The sequence below is a fragment of the Oryctolagus cuniculus genome, chromosome 19, assembly GCF_051225735.1.
Source record: "Oryctolagus cuniculus isolate XC-2025 breed Fujian yellow rabbit chromosome 19, ASM5122573v1, whole genome shotgun sequence".
In the NCBI taxonomy this organism is placed as follows: Eukaryota; Metazoa; Chordata; class Mammalia; order Lagomorpha; family Leporidae; genus Oryctolagus; species Oryctolagus cuniculus.
The window spans coordinates 41,896,824-41,918,467 of NC_142885.1; the positions used below are offsets into that span (position 1 = coordinate 41,896,824).

A 21,644-nucleotide genomic window follows, 5' to 3' on the forward strand; every position below is an offset into this window, starting at 1 on the left:
TCACTGTTCCACTTGGGTTCCTCGGCCTTTGCTCACAGCTGAGGCATCCTGCTGGACGGCTGCTCTGAGATACCATTTCTGCAGGGGCACAATGCAGCATGCTCACCCATTTATCAAATACGGGTTTCAGGACAGCCACTCCGTGCCGGGTGCTGAGGATGAAACGGTGAGCGCGCCCAGCCCTGCGGCTTTCCCGAGAGCTGCTGGGGTCTAGGGTTGCTGCGGTCCTGCCCAGGCTTTCCAGGCCGAGTTTCAGACTGCAAGGACCTGATAGGCACGGTCAGGTTCGTGGCTACCCCGGATCTTTTCAATGTTCTTCCTGTGTTTGGGGATTTTCTCTGCAACGCAGTTCCCACTCCACGCAGCTGAAGGCAGAACTCTCCTTCCCAGCCTTTCACAGAGCAAGGGCGAAGCAGTGACGCAGGCACAGCTGATGGGTGCACCTGTGTGGCCTGCTGACTCAGCGGAGAGAGATCCGAGGGCACAGGCTTGGTGCAGCGCTCCTTTGGGTGCAAAACGGAGTGTGGTGTGAGCGTGTGGCTCTCCAGGCAGCGCTGACAAAGGTTCTGGCAGCCGGGGTGCAGCAGTGGGGCCCTGGTGGGCTCTCGGGGCAGCTGGCCCACACGGAGGCTTCTGGCTGTGCGGTTTGCAGTGGCCATAGCAGAGACACTGTGGGCTACCCATGGTTCTCACATGCTGACCTTATACCATGCTGAGAGTGAGCCCTGCTCCTTGCAAAGAACTGTGACTTGACCGGTGCACTTCCAGGTCAAAGGGCATGAAGGGCAGGTGTGGGGTCAGCAGGGCAGACGCAGCTTGGGATGCCTGCATCCTGCAGAGCAGGGCCTGGGTCTGATCCCAGCTCCACCTCCAAAACCAGCTTCCTGCAGGTGCATCCTGGGGCAGCAGAAGGCAGCCCAAGTAGTGGAGTCCCTGCCCACCCACATGGGAGACAGGGGTTGAGTTCTGGGCTCATGGCTTCCGTCCAATGCCCTCTCTGCTGTGGGAATTAGGGAAATGAACAAGGGTATGGAGATCTCTCTCTCTCTCTCCCGCCCCCCCTTCTCCTCTGTCTCCATCTGCCTTTCTAAGTAAAATTGAATAAATCCAGCTCTCTGCTAATGTACCTGAGAAAGTAGCAGAAGATGGCCCAAGTGCTTGTACCCTGCATCCCTGTGGGAGACCTGGATGAAGCTCCTGGTTCCTGGCTTTGGTATACCCAGCCCTAGCCATGGCCAACATCTGGGGAGTGAATCAGCAGATGGAAGAAATCTGTCTTTGTCCCTGCCTCTGCCTCTCCCTTTCTGTAACTCTGCCTTTCAAATGAATAAATAAATCTTTTTTTAAAAAATGACCAAGCAGAAGACACAACGAATTTCACAAATATTTATTAAAAGCATACCCTGTGTCAGCCAATTAGCCTAGGTACAGCATGAAATACTCCTCTGCAGCCACAGTAACACTGGCATTTCAGACTCCAGATGCCTGCCTGCTTGCTAAGATAAAAGGCAGCTGAGGGCAGCTGTCCGCAGAGCCCTCCTGCCAGTCAGGGCCCATTTTAAAGATAGAATCGCCCTAAAAATAGGCTGGCACGTCCCAGGCTGGACAGGTGATTGGCCAGAGAGAGGGGAGGAGAGTGCGGCCTGGGGGAAGGAGCCTGCAGCACAGAGTCCTGCCCAGAGTCCTCAACGCCATGGCCCTGCCGCTGAGGGCCTTGAGCCGGGGCTTGGCCACCGCAGCCAAGGGCGACCACGGAGGCGCTGGAGGTGAGTGGGGCCGCGGCCTACCCCTGCCCACCTAGTCCACCCCGCGGTCCTGGAGACCGCCCTCCCCCAACAACGAGGCCTCCTCGGGCCTGGCTCACGAGCCTTCCCCTGGCCGCCCGCAGCCAACACCTGGCGCCTCCTGACCTTCGTGCTGGCGCTGCCCAGCGTGGCCCTGTGCACCCTCAACTGCTGGCTCCACGCGGGTCACCGCGAGCGCCCCGAGTTCATCCCCTACCACCACCTGCGCATCCGCACCAAGGTAGGCGGCCGAGGCCCTGGCACGGGGCGGGACGTGGGGCAGGACGAGGTGCGGGACCCCAGGCGGGCGGCGCTGACCTGTGCTCCCCTCCCTCTCTCCACAGCCCTACTCCTGGGGGGACGGCAACCACACGCTTTTCCACAACCCGCACTTCAATGCCCTGCCCACGGGGTACGAGAACCCCTGAGCCCGGGCGGCCCAGGCCAATAAAGGTGTAGAAGCCCCGAGTCCGGCTTGCGGGACGGCGGGATGGGCGGGACCGCGCGCAGGTGCAGTGCCCTTGGCGCACCATGTGCTTCCTCCCCCTTGTCCCCATCGCTGACTCGGGGGTATCCGAGGCCGTGGCCTTCGTGAGCAAGTGGGAGACCCCGCGCCTCAGCCTCCGGTCGTTAACCGGGACTAGGCAGCAAAGGGCTTTCCCTTACATGGAATTGTCACAGGAACGGGGAGAGGGGACAAGATAGACTCGCTGAGGTGCCGGGAGATTCAATGGCTGGTCTCGGCTCAGGCAGCTGGGACGCGAGGTCACGAGCGAACCAAGGCCGCAGACCCTGCATCCCCACTGTCCCTTGACGCGCACAGCCCAGAGTAACAGCCTCTGAACTCCGGCCACCTGGAGGAAACCCCATCTCAATCGTGGGCTCTGAGCCAATGCGTGCGGCCTCGGGTCCTAAATCTTTACACGGAATATTCTAGTCATGCTCTTTCGGGGTAGTCTGGGAAATCAGCTCCTTCCTGGAAGCTTGGACTTTCTGGCTTTTGGAGACCAAATTCAGGGCGGCACTGGTGCAAATGAGCTGCATGTCTCATTCACCTCCTAGGACAGCCTGCCCACTGACCGGACAGAAGCCGCTACTGAGACCCAGGACACACACGCACATACATGCACACTCACACACACAGTCACACAGGTGCACACGTGTGCCAACACACATGAGCACACACATGTACACTAACACACATGCATATGTATAAACATACATGCATACATGTGCGCTCCCACACACAGATGTACACATACAAGCACACTCATGTACACTCACACATGTACATTAGCACATACATATGCAGGTGCACATGTTCATGCACACACATGTACATTCACAGATGACACTAGCACACACACTACAATCACACACACATGTGCACGAACACGACCTTCCCCACTCTCCTTATATTCCTCATGGAACATCAGGCAAAGACGACCTCCGGCCCAGGCACCAGAGAAAAGCAAGACAACTTTTTCTGTACACATAAGTAGGTTCTCTCAACTCTACCTCTGGTAGCATGCCAGTGCCTGCATTAGGGCATTTTCCATACAAGGCAAATGCATCACCGACATCCTCATTCCACGTGGCCATTCTTCTACACGTGCACACCCTGCCTCCTGCGTCAGCAGTGCTGTCACTGGAGCATGGCAGAGGTGCAGAAGTAGAAGAACCTTTCCACCGTTGGGATGGGGCTCAGCACCCAGGGGATGCTCAGACCAGTCGACCCTTGCAGAGGTTGCACCCACGGAGACAGCTTTCCAGTGGGAGGCAGGACCAGCCCCGGGAGGAGACGGGCAGGAGAGGGGATCACTGGGACAAAGGCAAATCTGAAGCCCCGCAGCTGGCGTCCTCCCCGGGGAAGGTGGCCGCGTCTCCCGGCTTCTCGCCCAGCATCTCCTTGTACCGGCGCTTGAAGAAGCCAAGCTTGGAGGGGAAAGAAACCACAGAATCTGGGTGAGAGGGCAGGGGCGAAGGTGGGGGCAGGAAGGAGCTGAGTGGGGAGAAGGGAGGGGGGCTGCGCGGGATTGAGATTCTGGGCCAGACCACGAATGTGCCCCGCGGCTGCGACACTGTGTCTGGGGGAAAGCAGGCGCCGGGCGCATGGCTGTCTCACTTCAGCCGCTCTGCACTGTGGGCGCTGTGAGCATTTAGAAGGGACACACTGACACTGCAGGTCAAGCGACCCCTCTGACCTTAAACAGCCAGTCGGGAACAGAGCCAACAATGAGCCAGGCTGCGGGCCGGTGCTCTGAGCAATCCCTCTGCCGCCTGTCTGGAGAAGGCTGGTGGATGCAGGTAGTGTGGAGGGAGGGCCACACGCTCACCTTGTACAGGGTGGCTGAGATGAGAGCCAGCAGCAGCAGGCCGCCCACACAGCTGCCCACCACCAGGGGGACGGGGTCGTGCTCCTCATACTCCTCCAGCACCGTCTCCACCTGCAGGGGCATCAGGCCTTCTGTCCCCACTCCCTCCCAGCTCCCGCCTCCTCTCCCTCCTGCCCCTGCTCCAAGGGCTGCCAGGCAGAGACCCCTGAGCTCAGGGACAACCGTCCTGCCCAGAGACCTTCACCCCTCCTCCTCCCTGCACCCTGGCAACCCCCACCCAGCATTAGCTATGCAGCACCAGGAGCCCTGGGGGCCTGGCCCAGCCTCCCACGCATCCCCTACCTGGGCTCTCATAAAGGGCTCCTCGCCCGGAACTTGGGAGTACACGGCCCTGTTGAAGGTGATCTCGGCCACACTCACCACCGACACCTTCTTTTGCAGCATCTGCAAGGGCGAGAGGAGCCGGGCGGTTGGCTCTGGGGGTGCTCAGAGTTCCAGAACTGTCCAGGCTGGAGCATGGCGCAGCCACAGCAGGTGCCGCCCGCGGGTGGGGGAGGGGCGCTGCCGCTGGGGCCTCCGCACCTGGCTGACCCAGGCGAAGCTGAGGTTGCCCTTCAGGGTGAAGTGGAGCTCCTCCTTGGCGCTGAAGGAGGGGATGTGGCAGCGGAACCTCAGGCAGTGCGCAACGCTGCAGTCCTAGGGACCAGAGGAGCGCGAGGCTGAGGGGGCTTCACTTAGGGAGGGGCCGAGGCACAGAACCGAGGCTGTGTGGGCGGGGCAGCGCGGAGCAAGCCCAGGACGCGGTCCTGCCCTCAGCCCAGCGCTGCCCCTCTGCCCCTCAGCGCGGCCGCGCCCGCACTGACTGGGGGCTCAGGGCCTTTCTCACCAGCACGGGACTCCCCGGGACCCGGCTCAGGTCAGAGGTCCTCGGAGGTTCCCTCTCCCGCGCACAGGGCAGGCTCTGGAGAGAGACGTGAATCCTCAGCCACCCAAGCGTGGACGGTGCCCCTGCCAGGGTGTGCGGGCTGTGGGACCGGGCCCTGGCCAGCGAGGCGAGGCGGGCACCTGGGCAGGGGCCTCCACCGCCACGTCCCACACAGCTGCTCCGTTCAGCTGCACGGGGGCCCAGAAGTCCACGCTGACGGCCACATCTCGCAGACTCAGGTTGTTCACCTGCGGGAAACCGAGGCAGGACGTGATGGTGGTCCCTGGCGCGGCCCAAGCCCACCTCTTCGCTAGCGGGGCCCTCAGCTCCTCTCCATCTTCCCCCACCAACTTCCTGCTCTGTCTGCCCCGTGGATGCATGGACGTGGGGGCTCCCCGGGCGCTCACCCGATAGCGGTGCTCGGCCTCTTTGCTGCTCTTCTCAGCGGAAGTGGAAAAGTTGAAGAACCTGGTGGAGCCTTCGTGCCTGGACAGAGAGGCCACCTGGTGACGGCCTGCTCGAGGCTGTGCCGGGCTGTGCCGGGTCAGGCGCAGGGACTCGGAGGGGCCCAGCCGAGAACCCAGGGGCAGAACGGGGTCTCCACCACCTCCATGCCTTTTGCCTCTGTCACTGGGACTATGCACTGGTCCCCTGCCAGCCCTGGGTCCTCCATGACGTCGCCCAAGCTCTTGTTCTGCCTGGAGTGTCCTTACTCCCACTCTGCAAATTTCCACTTAATGTCCCACCCGAACCTTCACCCCACTCAGCATCACAACATCTCCCAGTGGGAAAAGGCGTTCACGTTGCATCTGGGGCAGGTGCATGTGAGCCTGGGGCTAAGCTTGGGGAGGCTGCAAGGGGCCTGCAGGGACAACAGCTGGGCCACCTGGGAGACGTGGCAGTGGCAGCCTCCATGGCGGAGTGCAGGAAAGACAGGTGTCTAAGTAAGCATGAGGCACGACAGCACATGGGCACCAGGCTGCAGGAGGATTTCCCTCTTCTCTACCTCCCTCCCTCCCTCCCTCCATCCAACCCACTCATCCATCACTCTGTCAGTCCACCTCATCATCCCTCCCTCTCTATTGGTCCTCCCACCCACCCACCCATCCACTCATCAGTCCCTCCTTCCTTATCCCCTTTAACCGTCCATCCATCCTTCTCTCCCACCCACCCACTCATCCATCCATCCCTCTCTGTTGGTCCTCCTACCCATCCACCCATCCATCTATCCATCCAAACCATGCATCCATCATTCTTGTCAGTCCATTCATCATCCCTCCCTCTCCTCGTCTTCCACCCACTCACCCACCCACCCACCCACTCACCCACCCATCCATCCACTCATCCACCCATCCATCTCTCTGTCAGTTGACTCCTCCATCCACCCATGGCCTCCATCTGTGTTTTGTGTGCTTCTGTGCTGGCCCTGGAGTCAGCAGTTAAGCCACAACCCCTGCCCTCTTGGAGCTGAACTTCTCAAGTCTCAGCAGAATCAAGGGGCCCACCAGAGGAGCCTTCCTCTGCACAGCCCCCAGCACCCAGAAGCCCTGCAGGCCCGGTAGTCTTCTCCCAGCCTGCCTGGCAACTCAGAACACACGGGCACTGGGGTAGGACCACCTGGCTCCACGTCTCAGGCCCCACTGCCCGAGTAACCCGAGGCAAGCTACTGAACCTTGCTGGAGCCCTGCCTGCATTTCTCACTCTTTAAAAGAGATTCTGATGGGGGATTTCACTTTGTGATGAAGACACGCACATGTGGGGCCAGCGTTATATCTCAGTGAAGCCATGGCTTGTGCCAGTGTCCCATAGCAGAGCACAGGTTCAAGTCCTGGCTGCTCTGCTTCTGCTCCAATTTCAAGCTACTGCACATGGAAAGGCAGCAAATGATGGCCCAAGTACTGTGTCCCTGCCACCATGTCGGAGATCAGGGTGTAGTCCCTGGCTCCTTGCTTTAGCCTGGCCCCAGCCCTGGCTGTTGCAGTCATTTGGGGAGTGAAACAGCAGGTGAAAGGTCTCTGTCTCTTTCCCTCTCTAGCCTGGCCCAGCACCAACTGGGGCAGGCGTTTAGAGAGTGAACTGGCTGATGGAAGGTGTGTGTGTGTGTGTGTGTGTGTGTGGTGGGGGAGGGTCCCTCCTGGGCCCCCAGCTCCCTGACCCACCTGCAGAGCCCAGGGCAGCAGCCCTGCCCCTTCCTTCCCTGCAGCGGATCACACCTCGGGCCCCACTCTGGGTTCTGCGGAAACTTGACCTTTTCTCTCCTCTGAGTGGAGACAGACCACTTCCTTGGGTGACAGACTCCCTGACTCAGAGTGCTCAGTTGCAGGGGCTTTGCTGCAGGACCTTGGCATGGAACGTGTAGGACAGGGCTGGCCTCAGGGGAAAGGAAGCTGGCATTGAGGAGGGAGAGGAAGAGGAGCACAGTGGGGATGAGCTGTGTGTGGCCCATGAGCAGGCCGATCCCTCAGAGAACAGGCAAGCTGTGCCTTAATATTATGAAATGAATATGTGGCTGCCCCTGCCCCCAGCGCTCTCACAGTGGAACTCTGAGGGCAGAGCTTAGATGTCCATCATCACAGTGCAGACTGGGGCTGGCACTGTGGCACAGAAGGTTAAGCAACCCCCTGCGGCACCAGCATCCCATATGGGCGCCAGTTCGAGACCCAGCTGCTCCACTTCCAATCCAGCTCTCTGCTAAAGGCCTGGGAAAGCAGCAGAAGATGGCCCAAGCACTTGGGCCCCTGCACCCATGTGGGAGACTCAGAAGGAGGTCCTGGCTCCTGGCTTTGGATTGGACCAGCTCTGGCCATTGTGGCCATTTGGGGAGTGAACCAGCCGATGGAAGACCTTTCTGACACTCCCTCTCTCTGTCTATAACCGCTTCTCAAGTAAATAAATAAAAAAAAAACTTTCAAAAAAGTACAGCCTGGGCCGTGGGAGAGGCCAGGCTTACAGGGAGGTGAGAGGTCAAGGGCAGGGCTGGGATGAGCACCTTGTGATCATCATGTAGACAGCGTATTTCACTGGCAGTTCCAGCTCAAAGGAGGTCTTGTTGCTCGCAGGCTTATTATTCTCACTGGAGAAAGACAGGGGAGCCCAATGGAAGGATTCAGAAGCATCTCCATCTGGGGCTGCAGACCAGAGGATGCCTGGCTCACCTGCTGGCACTGGCCCCCATGAGCAACCTGTCACCCAGGCTGGCCTTGGAGGAGACATCGAACTTGACTACGAAAGTGCCCTGCAGGAGATGGAAGGAAGGGAGAGGAGGTCATGGGGAAGGGGGGGGAGGGAGAGCAGAGATGAGGCTCGGGGGGAGGCACAGACCTGAGCACCCCCTTGGAAGATGGGGTGGTTGACGCTGCAGCTGGTACTCCTCAAGCCCTCGCTCTCGGTAGGTACAGCCTCACATGCGAGGTGCAGGGGGCGCTGCCAGGGTTGTGTCTGGGGGAGGAGAGTAAAGCAGAGAACGTCCCCCACATGCACGTGTGGGCCTGACACGCAGCAGTGGCAGCCTGCAGAGCAGTGGGGAACAGACAGACGTCTCCATAAATAGCGCTGGAGACTCGGACCCCTACTGTGTGTAGGGGGACAGGGAGCTAAAGAAAAAGAAGTTAGACCCCTACCTCACACCATATATTAAAATAAATGCCAACAGGATTAAAGGTGAAAAAGAAAACAATAAAACTATTAGAAGATAACAGAGCACTTTTTAGTTGCCTTGGGCTAAGGAAGTGCTTCTTCATGTATTTGTTTTTATTTATTTGAAAGGCAGGCAGAGAGATGGGGTGGCAAGGTACCGGAGAAAGAGAACTCTTCTATCTGCTGGTTCACTCCCCAGATGCCCACAACACAATCAAGTTAAAACATTCTGTTTATTGGGGCCAGCACTGTGGTGTAGCGGGTAAAGCTGCTGCCTGTAGCGCCAGCATCCCATATGGGCGCTGGTTCAAGTCCTGGCTGCTCCACTTCCAATCTAGCTCTCTGCTATGGCCTGGGAAAGCAGTGGAAGATGGTCCAAATCCTTGGGCCCCTGCACCCACATGGGAGACCCTGAAGAAGCTCCTGGCTCCTGGCTTCAGATCGGCATAGCTCCAGCCATTGCAGCCTTCTAGGGAGTAAACCAGCAGATGGAAGACCTCTCTCTCTCTCTCTCTCTCTCTCTCTGCCTCTCCTTCTCTCTCTGGGTAACTCTTATTTTCAAATAAATAAATAAATCTTTTAAAAAAATTCTGATTATTATAAAGAGACAGAAAAGACAAGCAGCAGGACTGCAACAGGACTAGTAACCAGAATATGTAAAGAACTCAGAAAAATATAGGCCTTCCAATTGAAAAATGGAAAAAAGATATGGACATACACTTCCCCAAAGGAGATATCTGAATGACCAAGAAAAATATGAAAAGTTGCTCAATGTCATTAGAAAAATACAACTTAAAACCGCAATGAATGATGGATGTTTGGGGCAGTGGCAAAGATGCTAGTTGAGGGGCTGGTGTTGTGGTGGAGCAGGTTAAGCATCACCTGCAGTGCCAGCATCCCATGTGGGCATAGGTTCAAGTCCTGGCTGCTCCAATTCTGATCCAGCTCCTTGATAATGCACCTGGGAAAGCAGCAGAAGGTGGCCCAAGTGCGTGGGCCCTTGCACTCACATGGGAGACCTGGAAGAAGCTCCTGGCTCCTCACTTCAGTCTGAATCAGCCCCAACAGTTGTGGCCATTTGGGGAGTGAAGCAGTGAATCAAAGATCTCTGTCTTTCCCTCTCTCTCTGTAATTATGCCTTTCAAATAAATGAAATCAATCTTTTTTTTAAAAAAGGCCACTTGAGACACCCACATACTGTATCAGGGTCCCTGGGTTAAAGTCCCAGCTCTGTTTCAGATTCCAGCTTCCTGCTAATGTGCACCCTAGGAGGCTACAGGCTCAAGTGGCCAAGTTCCTGTCACCCACGTGCAACACCTGGATTGAGTTCTGGGCTCCTGGCTCCAGACTGGCTTTGGCCTCCAGTTGCTGTGGGCATTTGGGGATCTCTTTCTCTCTCCCCCTCCACCCACCTTCTCTGCCTTTCAAATAAATAAAAATAAAAGTTCACAGAAAATGGAATTAAAACATAAGTCTATTTTGAAAAACTCAAGGAGATACTATTATCTACCTACCAGATTCACAAAAATTAAAGTCTGACAATGCCAAGAGTTGGGGTAAGTGGAAAGCTACAGGAGCTCTCCCATGCTGCTGATGGAAGTGTGAATAAATAGGGAGAAATACCTTTGAAAACAGTTTGACTACTTATTAAACTTGAACCTAACCCATCCCCAGTGACCAGGCACTTCCACGCACAGGGGACACCTTCCAAAATATTATGCATGGGTGCACCAGGATACATACTCATGAATGGTCATGGGGCAAATCAGGACGTGAGTCAGACTGCCATCAGCTGTAGAATGCACAGACCACAGCGGTGTAATCGTACAAAGAGATTCTGTGCAACAAGGAAGATGTTCACCAGCCCCTTGCAACAACATCAGTGACCCTCAGAAGCATAACATAGAGGGAATGAGGCCGGGCCAAGGGTGCATACAACATGTTTCCCTGGGGCCGGCCCCATGGCTCATTTGATTAATCCTCCGCCTGTGGCACCGGCATCCCATACGGGTGCCGGATTCTAGTCCCAGCTGCTCCTCTTCCAGTCCAGCTCTCTGCTGTGGCTCAGGAGGTCAGTGGAGGATGGCCAAGGTGCCTGCATCCGCATGGGAGACCAGGAAGAAGCACCTGGCTCCTGGCTTCGGATCAGCGCAGCGCTGGCCACGGTGGCCATTTGGGGGGGGTGAACTAACGGAAGGAAGACCTTTCTCTCTCTCTCTCTCTCTCTCTTTCTCTCTCTCTCTCTCTGTCTAACTCTACCTGTCAAATAAGTAAAAAAATAAATAAATAAATAAAATGTTTCCCTTCAGTCTCAGCTCACATACTGGCCAGCCTGGATGGAGTTCTTTAGGACGCACGTGGGGGTGGCAGAGTTTTAAAGAAATACAAAGGGAATGAGGATCACAAAGAAAGAACAGAGGTTACTTTGGGGGAGAGGGTAGGATTACCACAGGCAGAGCACAAAGGGATGGGGCTTTGGGGCTGCCACAGAGGTTAATGTCTAGATCTGGATGCTAACGGCATAGATGCCTGCTTGCTATTTTTAAACAGTGAAGTTACTGTTCTTTTTAATTATGTATTTGAAAGGCAGAAAGAGAGAGAGATATCTTCCACCCACTGGTTCACTCCCCCAATGCCCACAACAGCCAGAAGATGGGAACTCAACCAAGGGTCCCCACATGGGTGCCAGGGACCCAAACACTTAAGTCACCACCTTCTGCCTTCCAGGGAATGCTTTATCAGGAAGCTGGAATAGAAGTGAGGCCAGAACACAAACTCAGGCACTGCCCACTTGCTTGATATTATTCAGGAAACTACATATGCTTTATCTCTCTCTGTCTCTGTCTCTCTCCCCCACCCCATGTGTGTAGTACGTGTGCATGTGTGTGTTTATATGAAAAGGGACTTCAAAAGTTCAAGGAAAATGCAGTTAAAAGATAAGCTTATTTTGGTGCAAACATTTTTTAAATCCATGCATGAGTTTTGCATAGTACACGCTTCCTGGAACTTCAAGGACCCCTTGTAGCATCATAGAAGGATTTTAGAAACGCTTTGTAACCCTGGGGTTACAGGCAGGGGAGGGGTCCCAGCCACCTTAGCCCTCGGGCGCTGCTTACCTGGCCCGACACCCGCCTGTAGGATAGCCCTGCTGGGTAGTAGAGGGTGATGGCGGTCCCATAGGAGTCCTCGCCCTCATTCCGCACGGTCACTGTCACTGTGAGCTCCAGGGAGAGCCCCACCAGCAGGGTATTCAAGCTGAAGAGAGAGGAAAGTCTTGGAATTTCCACTAGAAAGGGGCTGGCATTGGACCAAAGGCAGGAGTAGGATTACAGGAGCTCACCTGTCAGTCACAGTCACTGCTGTGAGAGACAGGCGAGGGGAAGCATGGGTATGCATCACCCCCGTGGTGACAGGAAATACAGAAGCCCGGGCGTCTGACAGGAAGAGGGGCAGCTCACCCCGAGAAGTTGAAGCTGATGCTCAGGTCCCCCTCACACAGGCGATCTTGTCCGCAGTTCTTCTCAAAGGGGAGCTGCAGCAAAACAGCACCTTCTGTTCCCACCTCGGTCCTCACCTTCCCACAGCCCCCACAGGGAAACACAGCAATGACTGTCCCTGGGCCTCTGCCGGACGCTGGCGAGGAGGGGAGGGGAGGAGCTCGGGGCTGAGACAGACAGGGGAGACAAGATGCTTGTCTCCAAGGAGGGTCAAGCTGAGTGAGTCGAACCCAACTCACTGTAGCAGTCCTTCGGCAAGTGTTACTGAGTGCGACAGTGGACACGCTCCGGGTGTCAGGGAGAGGAAAGCTGGAAACTACAGGTTCCTGTGCACAAGGCACCTAGAGTCTCAAGAGGCCACACATGCAGAGACAGATGGCTAGGACTCCGGTCATGTGCTTGGTGGCCCAGGAGCACCAAGGCATAAAACGGGGCGGAGAAGTGGAAGCTGCTGAGGGTGGTTCTCAAAACACAGGGGGATGAGTTAGGGCTTTGGGGAGAAGGAGGTGTTTCCAAGAGAGATACGACGCCAACAAAGGCACACAATAGGGATGAGAAAAGCCAGCAGGATCAGCAGAGTGGGAACTGGAAGAATGGATGTAGGCAAAATAGGGAGCCCGTCAGGATCTGAGTAGGGTCCCAGTGGGGGCAGGGCTTCGGGAGCCTGGGGGAGGCATTCTGGACTTGATGTGATCGGGAGGCGACGGGGGGCTGCTGTGGGTTCTGAAGTGCACGGAGACACGGGGGCCAGCAAGCACCTCCCTGGGAGCTGCCGGCAAGACTCACGGAGGCAATGAAGTGGTCCTGCGAGCCCGTGGCCAGCACAGGGCGCAGATTCTGGGATGAGAGGATTGGCTGTCCCTCCAGGGAGAAGTTGAGGTGCAGGACGATGGGGTTCACCACGTCCTCTACGCAGTCCTGGGGGAGACTGGGCTTTTCAGGAGCTGCTGGCCTGCCCCTCGCCAACCCCCTCCCCCGCCAGGACTTCTCTGTCCACGGGGTGCTCACCCAAGCCCCCCTCCCAGGCCTCAGTTTCCTCTCTGCAGCCCCAGTTTGGTCAGCAGAGCAGGGGCTACTGGAGTCCAGCCTGTGCTCCCCCTCCCCACCTCCCCAGGTCCCCAAATCCTCACTGGCAAAAGTAGCCTCATGGTTTCACAGTGACGCCCCAGCCCCAGGGTCTTCCTTCGAGTTAAAGTCTGGTTCTGGGTCTCTTGAAAAATGGCCCGAGAGACCAGGCGGCCTGGGTCCAGTGCCAGATCATAGCTGATGGAGCTCTGGACATCACCTGAAGGGGAAGAGCCGTGGGAAACAGAAAAGGAGCAAGAATCTAGAATGTCCACTGATTTGTTCATGCACTAAATACTGGCTGAGCACTTTTTAATGTCATGGGTCATGGTGCTGGGTTGGGGGGTGTCCTGTGGAGAACACAGACAGACAGACAGACAGACAGACAAGACAGAAGCCCTACCCTTGCAAAGCTCACATCCTCTTAAAGGAGCCAGGCACAGGAGTCATCCATCAGTGCCAGGCTGGCAAGGGCTGGGGATGCAAAGGATATGCGAAGGCAGCCCTGGTCAGGGGGTGCTGTCCAAGATAGGCCAGGTCTAAGCTGGGACCTGGAGCTTAGGCAGGAGGATGAGCAGGATCCGGATGGAACTGGCTTAGCGGTTAGGGCACCCTTGTCCCACAGCAGACTACCTAGGTCTGATCCCCAACTCTAGACCCCGATTCCCGCTTCTTGCTAATGTAGACCCTGGGAGGCAGCTCAAGAATTGGGTTCCTGCCACCCACACAGGAGACCTGGGTTGAGTTCCTGGCTCTCCGCTTCACCCTGGGCTGGGTTGCTATGGGCACTCGGGGAGTTTAGGTCATTGGGAGCCACCCTCAGCGGGTAGTTATGGCAACAGGGTTGTTTGTTTAAACAGAGTTTGGCCCAGCAGCTCTATTGCTTCTCAGCTCATCGTGTAGTGGTCCCTGGACATCTACTAGGCTATGGCCAACGTCCGCCAGATGTTGGGGACAAAGACGTGTCTCTGGGGACAACTGATCATGACCTCTGACCTCCAAACTAGAAGCTAATGTCAACCTGCTCCTTCCCAAGGAGCTGCTGCATGGTATTTGAGTTGAAGCGTTGAAAAGCAGACTAACACAGGGAGTGAACCAGCAGATGGAAATGGTCATCCTATTTCTCTCTCTCTCTCTCTCGCTCTCTCTCTGTCTCCCTCCCTCCCTCCCTCTCTTACCCCACCTCAAATATTTTTTTTTTTTTAAAAGAGTGGGGTGGATGGGGCCAGCGCTGTGGCGTAACAGGTAAAGCCGCCGCTTGCAGTGCCAGCATCCCATATGGGCACCAATTCTAGTCCCTGCTGCTCCAGTTTTGATCCAGCTCTCTGCTATGGCCTGGGGAAGCAGTGGAGGATGGCCCATGTGCTTGGGCCCCTGCACCTGCATGGGAGGACCTGGAGAAAGCTCCTGGCTCCTGGCTTTGGATCGGCGCAGCTCCGGCTGTTGTGGCCATCTAGGGAGTGAACCAGCAGATGGAAGACCTCTCTCTCTCCCTGCCTTTCCTTCTCTCTGTGTGTAACTCTGACTTTCAAATAAATAAAATAAATCTTTAAAAAAAGAGGGAGAGCCAGCGCCGTGGCTCAGTAGGCTAATCCTCCGCCTTGCGGCGCCGGCACACCGGGTTCTAGTCCCGGTCGGGGCGCCGGATTCTGTCCCGGTTGCCCCTCTTCCAGGCCAGCTCTCTGCTATGGCCCGGGAGTGCAGTGGAGGATGGCCCAAGTGCTTGGGCCCTGCACCCGCATGGGAGACCAGGAAAAGCACCTGGCTCCTGGCTTCGGATCAGCGCGATGCGCCGGCCGCAGCGCGCCGGCCATGGCGGCCATTGGAGGGTGAACCAACGGCAAAAGGAAGACCTTTCTCTCTGTCTCTCTCTCTCTCTCACTGTCCACTCTGCCTGTCAAAAATAAAAAAAAAAAAAGGAGAGAAGGGTGGAGAGCAGCCAGGACTGTGGGAGCAGTGCCTAAGCCCACAGTGGGGGAAGAAGCTGGGTGTTTACAGACGGTGAATGATACCAGGGGGTTGGGATAAGGAGAGTCCAAGCCACAGAGGGCAGTGCAGGGAGGGCTGTGGTCTTTACAACTGCGTGGAAGAGCTGTGAGGGATGGCAGGCAGCTGAGGCAGAAGTCCAGACTTGCATTTTAGAACAATCAAGAGCAGTCCCTGTGGAGAACGGGGAGGGGGCGCAGGCACAGAGCTCAGGACTGCTCAGGGTCCTGACCTTGTGTAGGAAGCAAGGGGAAGCAGTGGCCTGAGGCAGGCAGGGCCTGGGAGACAGAAGCTGGCGGACTCCAGAGGGGTCCTGGAGGCAGGACCTGTAGACCCGGATGTGACGCTGGAGAGCAGGGGCCCTGGTTTCTGATGGGGGTAGTTGAGCAGGTGCAGAGGCGAGATGTGGGTCTGGGCCTGTTCCATCCCAGGTGTCCCATTGGGGTGGGAGGCCAGGTCCTCCCTCAGGGAGGACACTCACCTAACTGGTCGGGAGAGGTTTTGTGGACTGTGAGGCAGACAGTGGCCTCCCCGGCTTCCAGGGCACCGGATGCCTCTCTGCAGTGCTGGAACACAGCCTTGGCCACCTCCACAGGGCTGAATCTCATGGCCACGCCCACCTTCAACACTGGCTGACTCCTGAAGGGGAAAAGCAGGGAGGAGAGGATGGGACGAGAACCAGGGCAGGGAGGGCAGCACTGGTGGGTGGGACACACAGTGAGCAAAGGAGCAGGGGGAGAGGAAGGGCTTCTCACCTGAGCAGCAGCACCTGTCCTTGGGCCCCTACAGCCAGGTCCACCAGGCCGTCCTGGGTGAGGTCCTGACCCCCGCTGAGCGCCTGCCCGAAGTACTGGAGCCTGGGGGACAGCTGGGTGCCCGCGATGTGCTGGCCAGGTAGGAAAAGAAGGGAAAAATCAAGGGGAGATGATGGGACAGGCTGCAGAACGGAGACCCGAGAGGGAGCGGATCTGCCGAGGGAGCAGACAAACAATGGAATAAAAAATAGAACAGTACAGGGGTGACAGGCTCAATTATTTACCACCTGCCAGGGTTACTAATAAATACTCCGTGAGCAGGGCCGACGCTGTGGGGCAGCGGGTTAATGCCCTGGCCTGCAGTGCCAGCATCCCCATATGGGCACCAGTTCGAGACCCGGCTGCTCCACTTCTGATCCAGCTCTCTGCTATGACCTGGGAAAGCAGTAGAAGATGGCCCAAGTCCTTGAGCCCCTGTACCCACGTGGGAGACTTGGAAGAAGCTCCTGGCTCCTGGCTTTGGATCAGCCCAGCTCTGGCCATTGCAGCCAATTGGGGATGAACCAGTGGATGGAAGACCTCTCTCTCTCTCTCTCTCTCTCTCTCTCTCTCTCTCTGCTTCTCCTCTCTCTGTGTAACTCTGACTTCCAAATAAATAAAAATAAATCTTAAAAAAAAAAATTCTCCGAGAGCACAGAGCTTGGTGCCCTCCCCAAGCTGTCTGTACGAGAAGTCAAGGGGGAACCTCATTGGTCATAGAAAGAGACCAAGTTGGTCATAGAAAGAGGCCAAGTCAGCCCCCTGCCTGAGGCCACCCAGCCCAGGAGGTCTGGCCAGGCCCTGGGTGTGACCTGGGCTCTTAGTTCAATGCCTCGCTCTTGCCCATTAAGCTGCCACAATGTATCCAAGGCTGTTTGGAAGTGAAGGAGAGACCAGCACTTACCCAGGCCTGCTGAAGTTCAAGGAATAAAACACGGGAAGGAGGAGGGATGGCAGCTGCCAAGGTCAGTGACAGGAGGCTGCGTTCACTGAGCCCAAGAAATAGAAAGGAGAAGGAAGGAGAAGCTAAGGCCCTGGGCCTCACCTGGCTGTGGGTGGGGCTCATGTCCAGCCCCGGGGCTCCATGAAACAGGTAGACAGCGCCCCGGTTCTCCTGCTCCCCTGGGGCCCCGATGGCCACATCTGCCAGCTTGTCCCCGTTCACGTCCCCCAGCACGGTCAGAGCCGCCCCGAAGCGGCCCCAGGGGTGGCCCTGCTCCCCGCGGAGAACACGCTCACATCGCCACGGAGCCTGCTGCTGAAGAAAACCAGCATCAAGACTGCACCCAGGCAACCCCTCCGCCCCACACCCAGCCCCACCCAGCCCCGCGTCCATCAGCCACTCACCCCCCGGGGCAAGGGGCACACAGACACCCGGCCCCCTCGCGTCTGCTCATAGTAATGGGGGGCCCCGATGAGGACCAGATCGGTGCTGCCGTCTCTGTCCACGTCCACAGAGCAGAGGGAGCTCCCGAAGTAGGAGCCGATCTGGAGGGCAAAGGCTGCGGTCATCCACCTGCCCCTGCCACAGGCATCCCCCCACCCCCACCCCACCCCCAGGCACCCTCCGCCCCTCGCCTTCTCCCTCTCCACCCCTGGTCCCTTCTGGCTGCGTCCACACCCACCTGGGTCCCTGTGACTTCGGCTCTCATCTCCCAGTGCGTGGACGTCTGGGTGAAGAGGACGACCTTCCCTGTGTGCTCGTAGCGAGGCGCCCCCAGGACCAGGCTCTGCACCCCCTTCCAAAGCACCAGCTGGCTGGAGTAGCCTGAGGGGTGGGGTTCAGCACGGGGCTGCCCTCCCTCCCCTCCCCTCCTCTCCCCTCCTCTTCCCTCCCCTCCCAGCCCAGCCCCACCCCACCCCAAGCCTCAGCTCCCACCTGTCCCCACCCCCACCCCTTCCTCACCCAGGTAGGAGTCCCTCATGTCCACGTTCTGCTGAGACATGTTGATGAAGGTGGGGCTCCCGCCGGGGGGGTACAGGAAAGCACCCCCGGACCAATCGAAGCTGCCCACAGCCCCCAGCACCGGTCCTTCCTGGGAGGGAGGATTCCGATGCTGAGCGGGCCTGGGCGGGAGCCAGCCTGAGCCAAAGCAGCACCCGCCCCAACCCACTGCTCACCTGGGGTTTCTTTGTCTCCCCCAGGCCTCACACGACTCCTGTCTCCCAGTCCATCCCCTCTGCCACCACTGGCTCAGCCCCGCCCTCCTGCCCCCTCCCCCCTGCTCCCCACTGCCCACTGTGAGACCCGGTGGCACCTGCTGGGAAAGCACAGCCAAGCCCCTCAGGCTGGCACCTAGGACCCTCCCAAAACCCCATGGTGGGCCCTCTGCTCTGCAGCACACCAAGCCTGTGGCCTGGGCCCCTGGCCCCCACCCTCTGCCAGGGACTTGGCTCTTCTCTCTGGAAGGATCCACTTCAAAGCCTTCCTGTGAGGGGCGTGTGCTCTCAGGGAGAGGGGGGATTTGGCTGGGCACTGTTCACAATCCAGGTTATGTAACTGATTGTGCACACAAACGCAGGCACAAGTGCACCCTGAACCCCAAGGACCCAACCCAGTTTCATTCTGCAGCCTCCCATGGATCCACACACACCTGCTGTCAGACAGGTCCCTCCCCGGGTCTGGTCCTTCTCCTTGCAGGCTGTCCCTGCCCGGCCCCAGCCCTGCTGGTCCTACTCTCTCCAGCACAGTCCCCTTGTTCCCACCTTAGGGAACCTGTGCACTGGCCTCTCTCCCTACCTGAAGCAGCCCGTCCCTGGATTTGCCCCGTGGCTGCCCCTTCCCCCCACTCAGCCTGCCTGAGCTGGTACAGTCTCCTTCCACAAGTTCTGGGCCCTCACACACCTCCTGCATGTCTCCTTCCCACACTGAACTTGAAGACAAATTCTCTTTTTGTGTATTTCTGGGCCCAGCTCCCTGCCCAGGGCTGGCCTAGCCTTAGCACCCAAGACCCAAGCACCAGTGCCCATTCCGCTCACCGTGGTGAGAAGTGAGCTGAAGCCCTCTTGGGACATCTCATGCTGGAAGGAGGTGCTTGCCGATGACAGGGTTCCTGGGGAGGGGAACGGGGTCGCTCGGGGTCTGTGAGAGCCCTGAGACCCCGAGGGCTCAGAGCAGAGGGAGGAGGACCTGGTCTGGGCTTGGGTTGTGGGGAGCAAATTTGGGTGAGTGGAACAAGGTCATCAAGGCTGCAGGGGACAGTCGGGGCAGGGCCAAGTCACCAACGTGCCCCCCAATTTACCCTCGACGGCAAAGATCCTGTCATACAGCTGCTTTTGGATGCTGCTGAGTGCTGAGAAATTGTCCACCTGGAACACGTGGGCGTCGGGCGGCTCGGAGGCGATGGTGTCCAGCTCCTGCCTGGCTGTGGGTTTCTGGAACGCGTCCCCCACCTGACGCAGAGAGGCCCGCTGAGGAGGAGGAGCCTGGCGGAGGGGCGGGAACAGTGCTGGGAGGGGCCTCGGCAGAGGAGCCGTACCCCGATGGCGTAGCGGATGATGCCCGCCTGCTCTGCCTGTGGGATGACAGCACTGTAGTGCAGGGGGTCTTTGTACTTCTGCCCATCTGTGATGACGATGAGGATCTTCTTGGCACTTTCGCGGGCCCCGTTCTTGGTTTGAAACAGCTCTGTCCTGTCGGGAAAGATGAGCAAGTGACACCACCCGTTGCTTCTGCAAAGATTTCCTTTGTGCCACACAGGGGAGAGGCTGGGGAGGCCCGGGACCCTCAGACTCCACCCAGGAGCGTTGAGAAAACGGCTCAGCCCTTGCTGAATGCCGTGCGGGTAACAGTCAGATGGACGATCAAGGCGCGCAGAGCCTTGGTCCTTGAACTTCTGTCCACTGCTGAGCTACGTTCCCGGGAAGAGCAGGTTCAGGGGAGAAGCTGGAGGTCAGACACGCTTTGGGCAGGTGCCAACTGCCTTGAGCCTCAATCCTCTGCTTGCAAGACGGACCGGAGGAAAACACCCACACGCCAAGTATTATCCTGGACACAACCTAAATGTCAACGTTAGCAGACCGTGCTGCAGCCCCTCGGCTGAAGAGTGCACAGGCACGTGAAAGGAAAACAGCAAACTGTGGACAAACAGAAGAGGTTCTTCCCCAGGGTGCTTCAAAAAGTTCATGGAAAGATGGGATAAACAGATAGGTTTATTTGGGTGCCAAAAAACTTAATATCCAGGGCTGGCATTGTGGCTCAGTAGGTTAAAGACCTGGCCTTTAGCACTGGAATCCCATATGGGCGCAGGTTCTAGTCTGGGCTGCTCCACTTCCGATCTAGCTCTCTGCTATGGCCTGGGAAAGCAGTAGAAGATGGCCCAAGGCCTTGGGCCCCTGCACCTGGGTGGGAGACCTGGAAGAAGCTCCTGGCTCCTGGATTCGGATCGGTGCAGCTCCGACCCTTGCGGCCAATTGGGGAGTGAACCAGTGGATGGAAGACCAACCTCTCTGTCTCTACCTCTCTCTGTAACTCTGTCTTTCACATAAATATTTAAAATAAAACTTAATATCCACCCATAGTTCTTTCACGATATACGTTCATTTGCTTTCTGAAATGCCCTGTTACAGGGCCAATTTGAAGACAAAGCAGGAGGAAAACAGTCCGCAGCCTGCTGGTGAACTCCTGAAACAGGTCTGCACAAAGACGAGGCTGGACGTGGCCCTGGGCTGAGTGGGGCGGAGGGGTCACTGGGTCAGGTGCACCTGTGCAGTCTCTGTGCTAAAATACTATGAGCGCCTGCCTAGAGGGGCTACAGCTCTCTGCCTTTAAACTAAAGCCCTTAATGTTATTGCCATTTTGTCTTTTTTGAAAGGAATCCTCTGTAAGAAGAAAGAACAGCGGGAGGTGGGGAGGGAGGGAGGGAGAAGCAAGTAGCACCATGGCTGAGACGGGCTTGGCCCTGGGGAGTGGGAAGGCTGCAGGAGACACAGTGCATTCTAGGAGGTGCAGTGCATTCTGGGAGTTGGCAAGCAGGGCCTGTCAACCCTGCCTCCCTGGCCCCAGCACTTGGAGAATCTTGAGGGGTAGGGGGGCCTCTGGAGAGGGAGGCCCCCTGTGTGAGACAGAGGCTGCCTCCCTCCTGGTTGTCCAGTCCTACAGGGCAGTGTCTACAGAGGGGCCACCTGAGGGAAGAGGGTGCATTTGGCGGGGCCATCTTCTGCCTGGGATGCTCTGGCTACAGCCCAGGAAGCCAAGGATCCCAGGACTTCCGCCTGGCTCCTTCCCACGAGAACCACATCTTCTTCTGTGGCCACACACACACACACACAGCAGGGTCTGCGTGGTGGCAAGCTCTGGACTAGACAGGCTCACAGTGAGTACCCTGGGCGTGCATGATGAGCAAGGGGACTGGAGGGAGGGGAGTGGGACAGAGGCTCCAGGAAGAGCCTTGCACTGATTCCTGAGTCTGTGCCCAGGAGGAGAGAGGCTCTGTGTCATCGTTCTCTGAGGAGAACCTCAGCCGGGTGCCCTGCACCATCTGTGCACCTGGGCCAAGCAGCTCACACACAGTGCTCACTGAATCCTAACAGCAAGTGTGAGCGGATCCCCACTTTGATCCTGAGAGTCAGCATTCCCAGGGTGAGTCACATGGCCTGCAGGAGCCAGGAGGGGAACTGCG

The 21,644-nt window shown here is 57.6% G+C and overlaps 2 protein-coding genes across 5 annotated transcripts in view; one reads left to right on the forward strand and one right to left on the reverse strand.

Annotated features, from left to right (window-relative positions):
• The first annotated feature begins 1,607 nt into the window (after positions 1-1,607).
• COX6A2 (cytochrome c oxidase subunit 6A2) lies at positions 1,608-2,252 on the forward strand. Its single transcript, XM_002721729.6, has 3 exons — positions 1,608-1,766; positions 1,889-2,025; positions 2,129-2,252. Exons 1-3 carry the CDS (start codon positions 1,694-1,696, stop codon positions 2,210-2,212), a joined length of 294 nt encoding a protein of 97 aa, XP_002721775.1. The 5' UTR covers positions 1,608-1,693; the 3' UTR covers positions 2,213-2,252.
• A 1,013-nt stretch (positions 2,253-3,265) lies between these two features.
• ITGAD (integrin subunit alpha D) overlaps positions 3,266-21,644 on the reverse strand; it is a 28,405-nt gene continuing 10,026 nt past the window's right edge. For 2 of the 4 annotated variants that reach the window (XM_017337776.4, XM_089321136.1), the window contains 23 exons: positions 19,503-19,656; positions 19,266-19,416; positions 19,003-19,076; positions 17,930-18,059; positions 17,649-17,791; positions 17,371-17,511; positions 17,069-17,281; positions 15,985-16,115; positions 15,711-15,868; positions 13,309-13,463; positions 12,965-13,096; positions 12,140-12,213; positions 11,798-11,936; positions 8,367-8,483; positions 8,201-8,280; positions 8,035-8,118; positions 5,453-5,531; positions 5,186-5,293; positions 5,007-5,081; positions 4,703-4,816; positions 4,463-4,564; positions 4,121-4,231; positions 3,266-3,719 (listed from right to left, as the gene is read on the reverse strand). In XM_017337776.4, the coding sequence (XP_017193265.4) occupies positions 3,603-3,719; positions 4,121-4,231; positions 4,463-4,564; positions 4,703-4,816; positions 5,007-5,081; positions 5,186-5,293; positions 5,453-5,531; positions 8,035-8,118; positions 8,201-8,280; positions 8,367-8,483; positions 11,798-11,936; positions 12,140-12,213; positions 12,965-13,096; positions 13,309-13,463; positions 15,711-15,868; positions 15,985-16,115; positions 17,069-17,281; positions 17,371-17,511; positions 17,649-17,791; positions 17,930-18,059; positions 19,003-19,076; positions 19,266-19,416; positions 19,503-19,656 (2,782 nt within the window). In that variant the 3' untranslated portion in view covers positions 3,266-3,602. Of the gene's footprint in view, positions 3,720-4,120; positions 4,232-4,462; positions 4,565-4,702; positions 4,817-5,006; positions 5,082-5,185; positions 5,294-5,452; positions 5,532-8,034; positions 8,119-8,200; positions 8,281-8,366; positions 8,484-11,797; positions 11,937-12,139; positions 12,214-12,964; positions 13,097-13,308; positions 13,464-15,710; positions 15,869-15,984; positions 16,116-17,068; positions 17,282-17,370; positions 17,512-17,648; positions 17,792-17,929; positions 18,060-19,002; positions 19,077-19,265; positions 19,417-19,502; positions 19,657-21,644 lie in introns of those variants that run through there. The other 2 variants (XM_051834950.3, XR_016225853.1) reach the window with 2 other exon arrangements.

Bases quoted from the DNA above. Each gene is read 5' to 3' on its own strand.
- COX6A2 (XM_002721729.6), top strand. From the start codon at position 1,694: ATGGCCCTGCCGCTGAGGGCCTTGAGCCGGGGCTTGGCCACCGCAGCC. The intron at 1,767-1,888 runs GTGAGTGGGGCC...GGCCGCCCGCAG, and splicing joins CGACCACGGAGGCGCTGGAG to CCAACACCTGGCGCCTCCTG. The intron at 2,026-2,128 runs GTAGGCGGCCGA...CTCTCTCCACAG, and splicing joins ACCTGCGCATCCGCACCAAG to CCCTACTCCTGGGGGGACGG.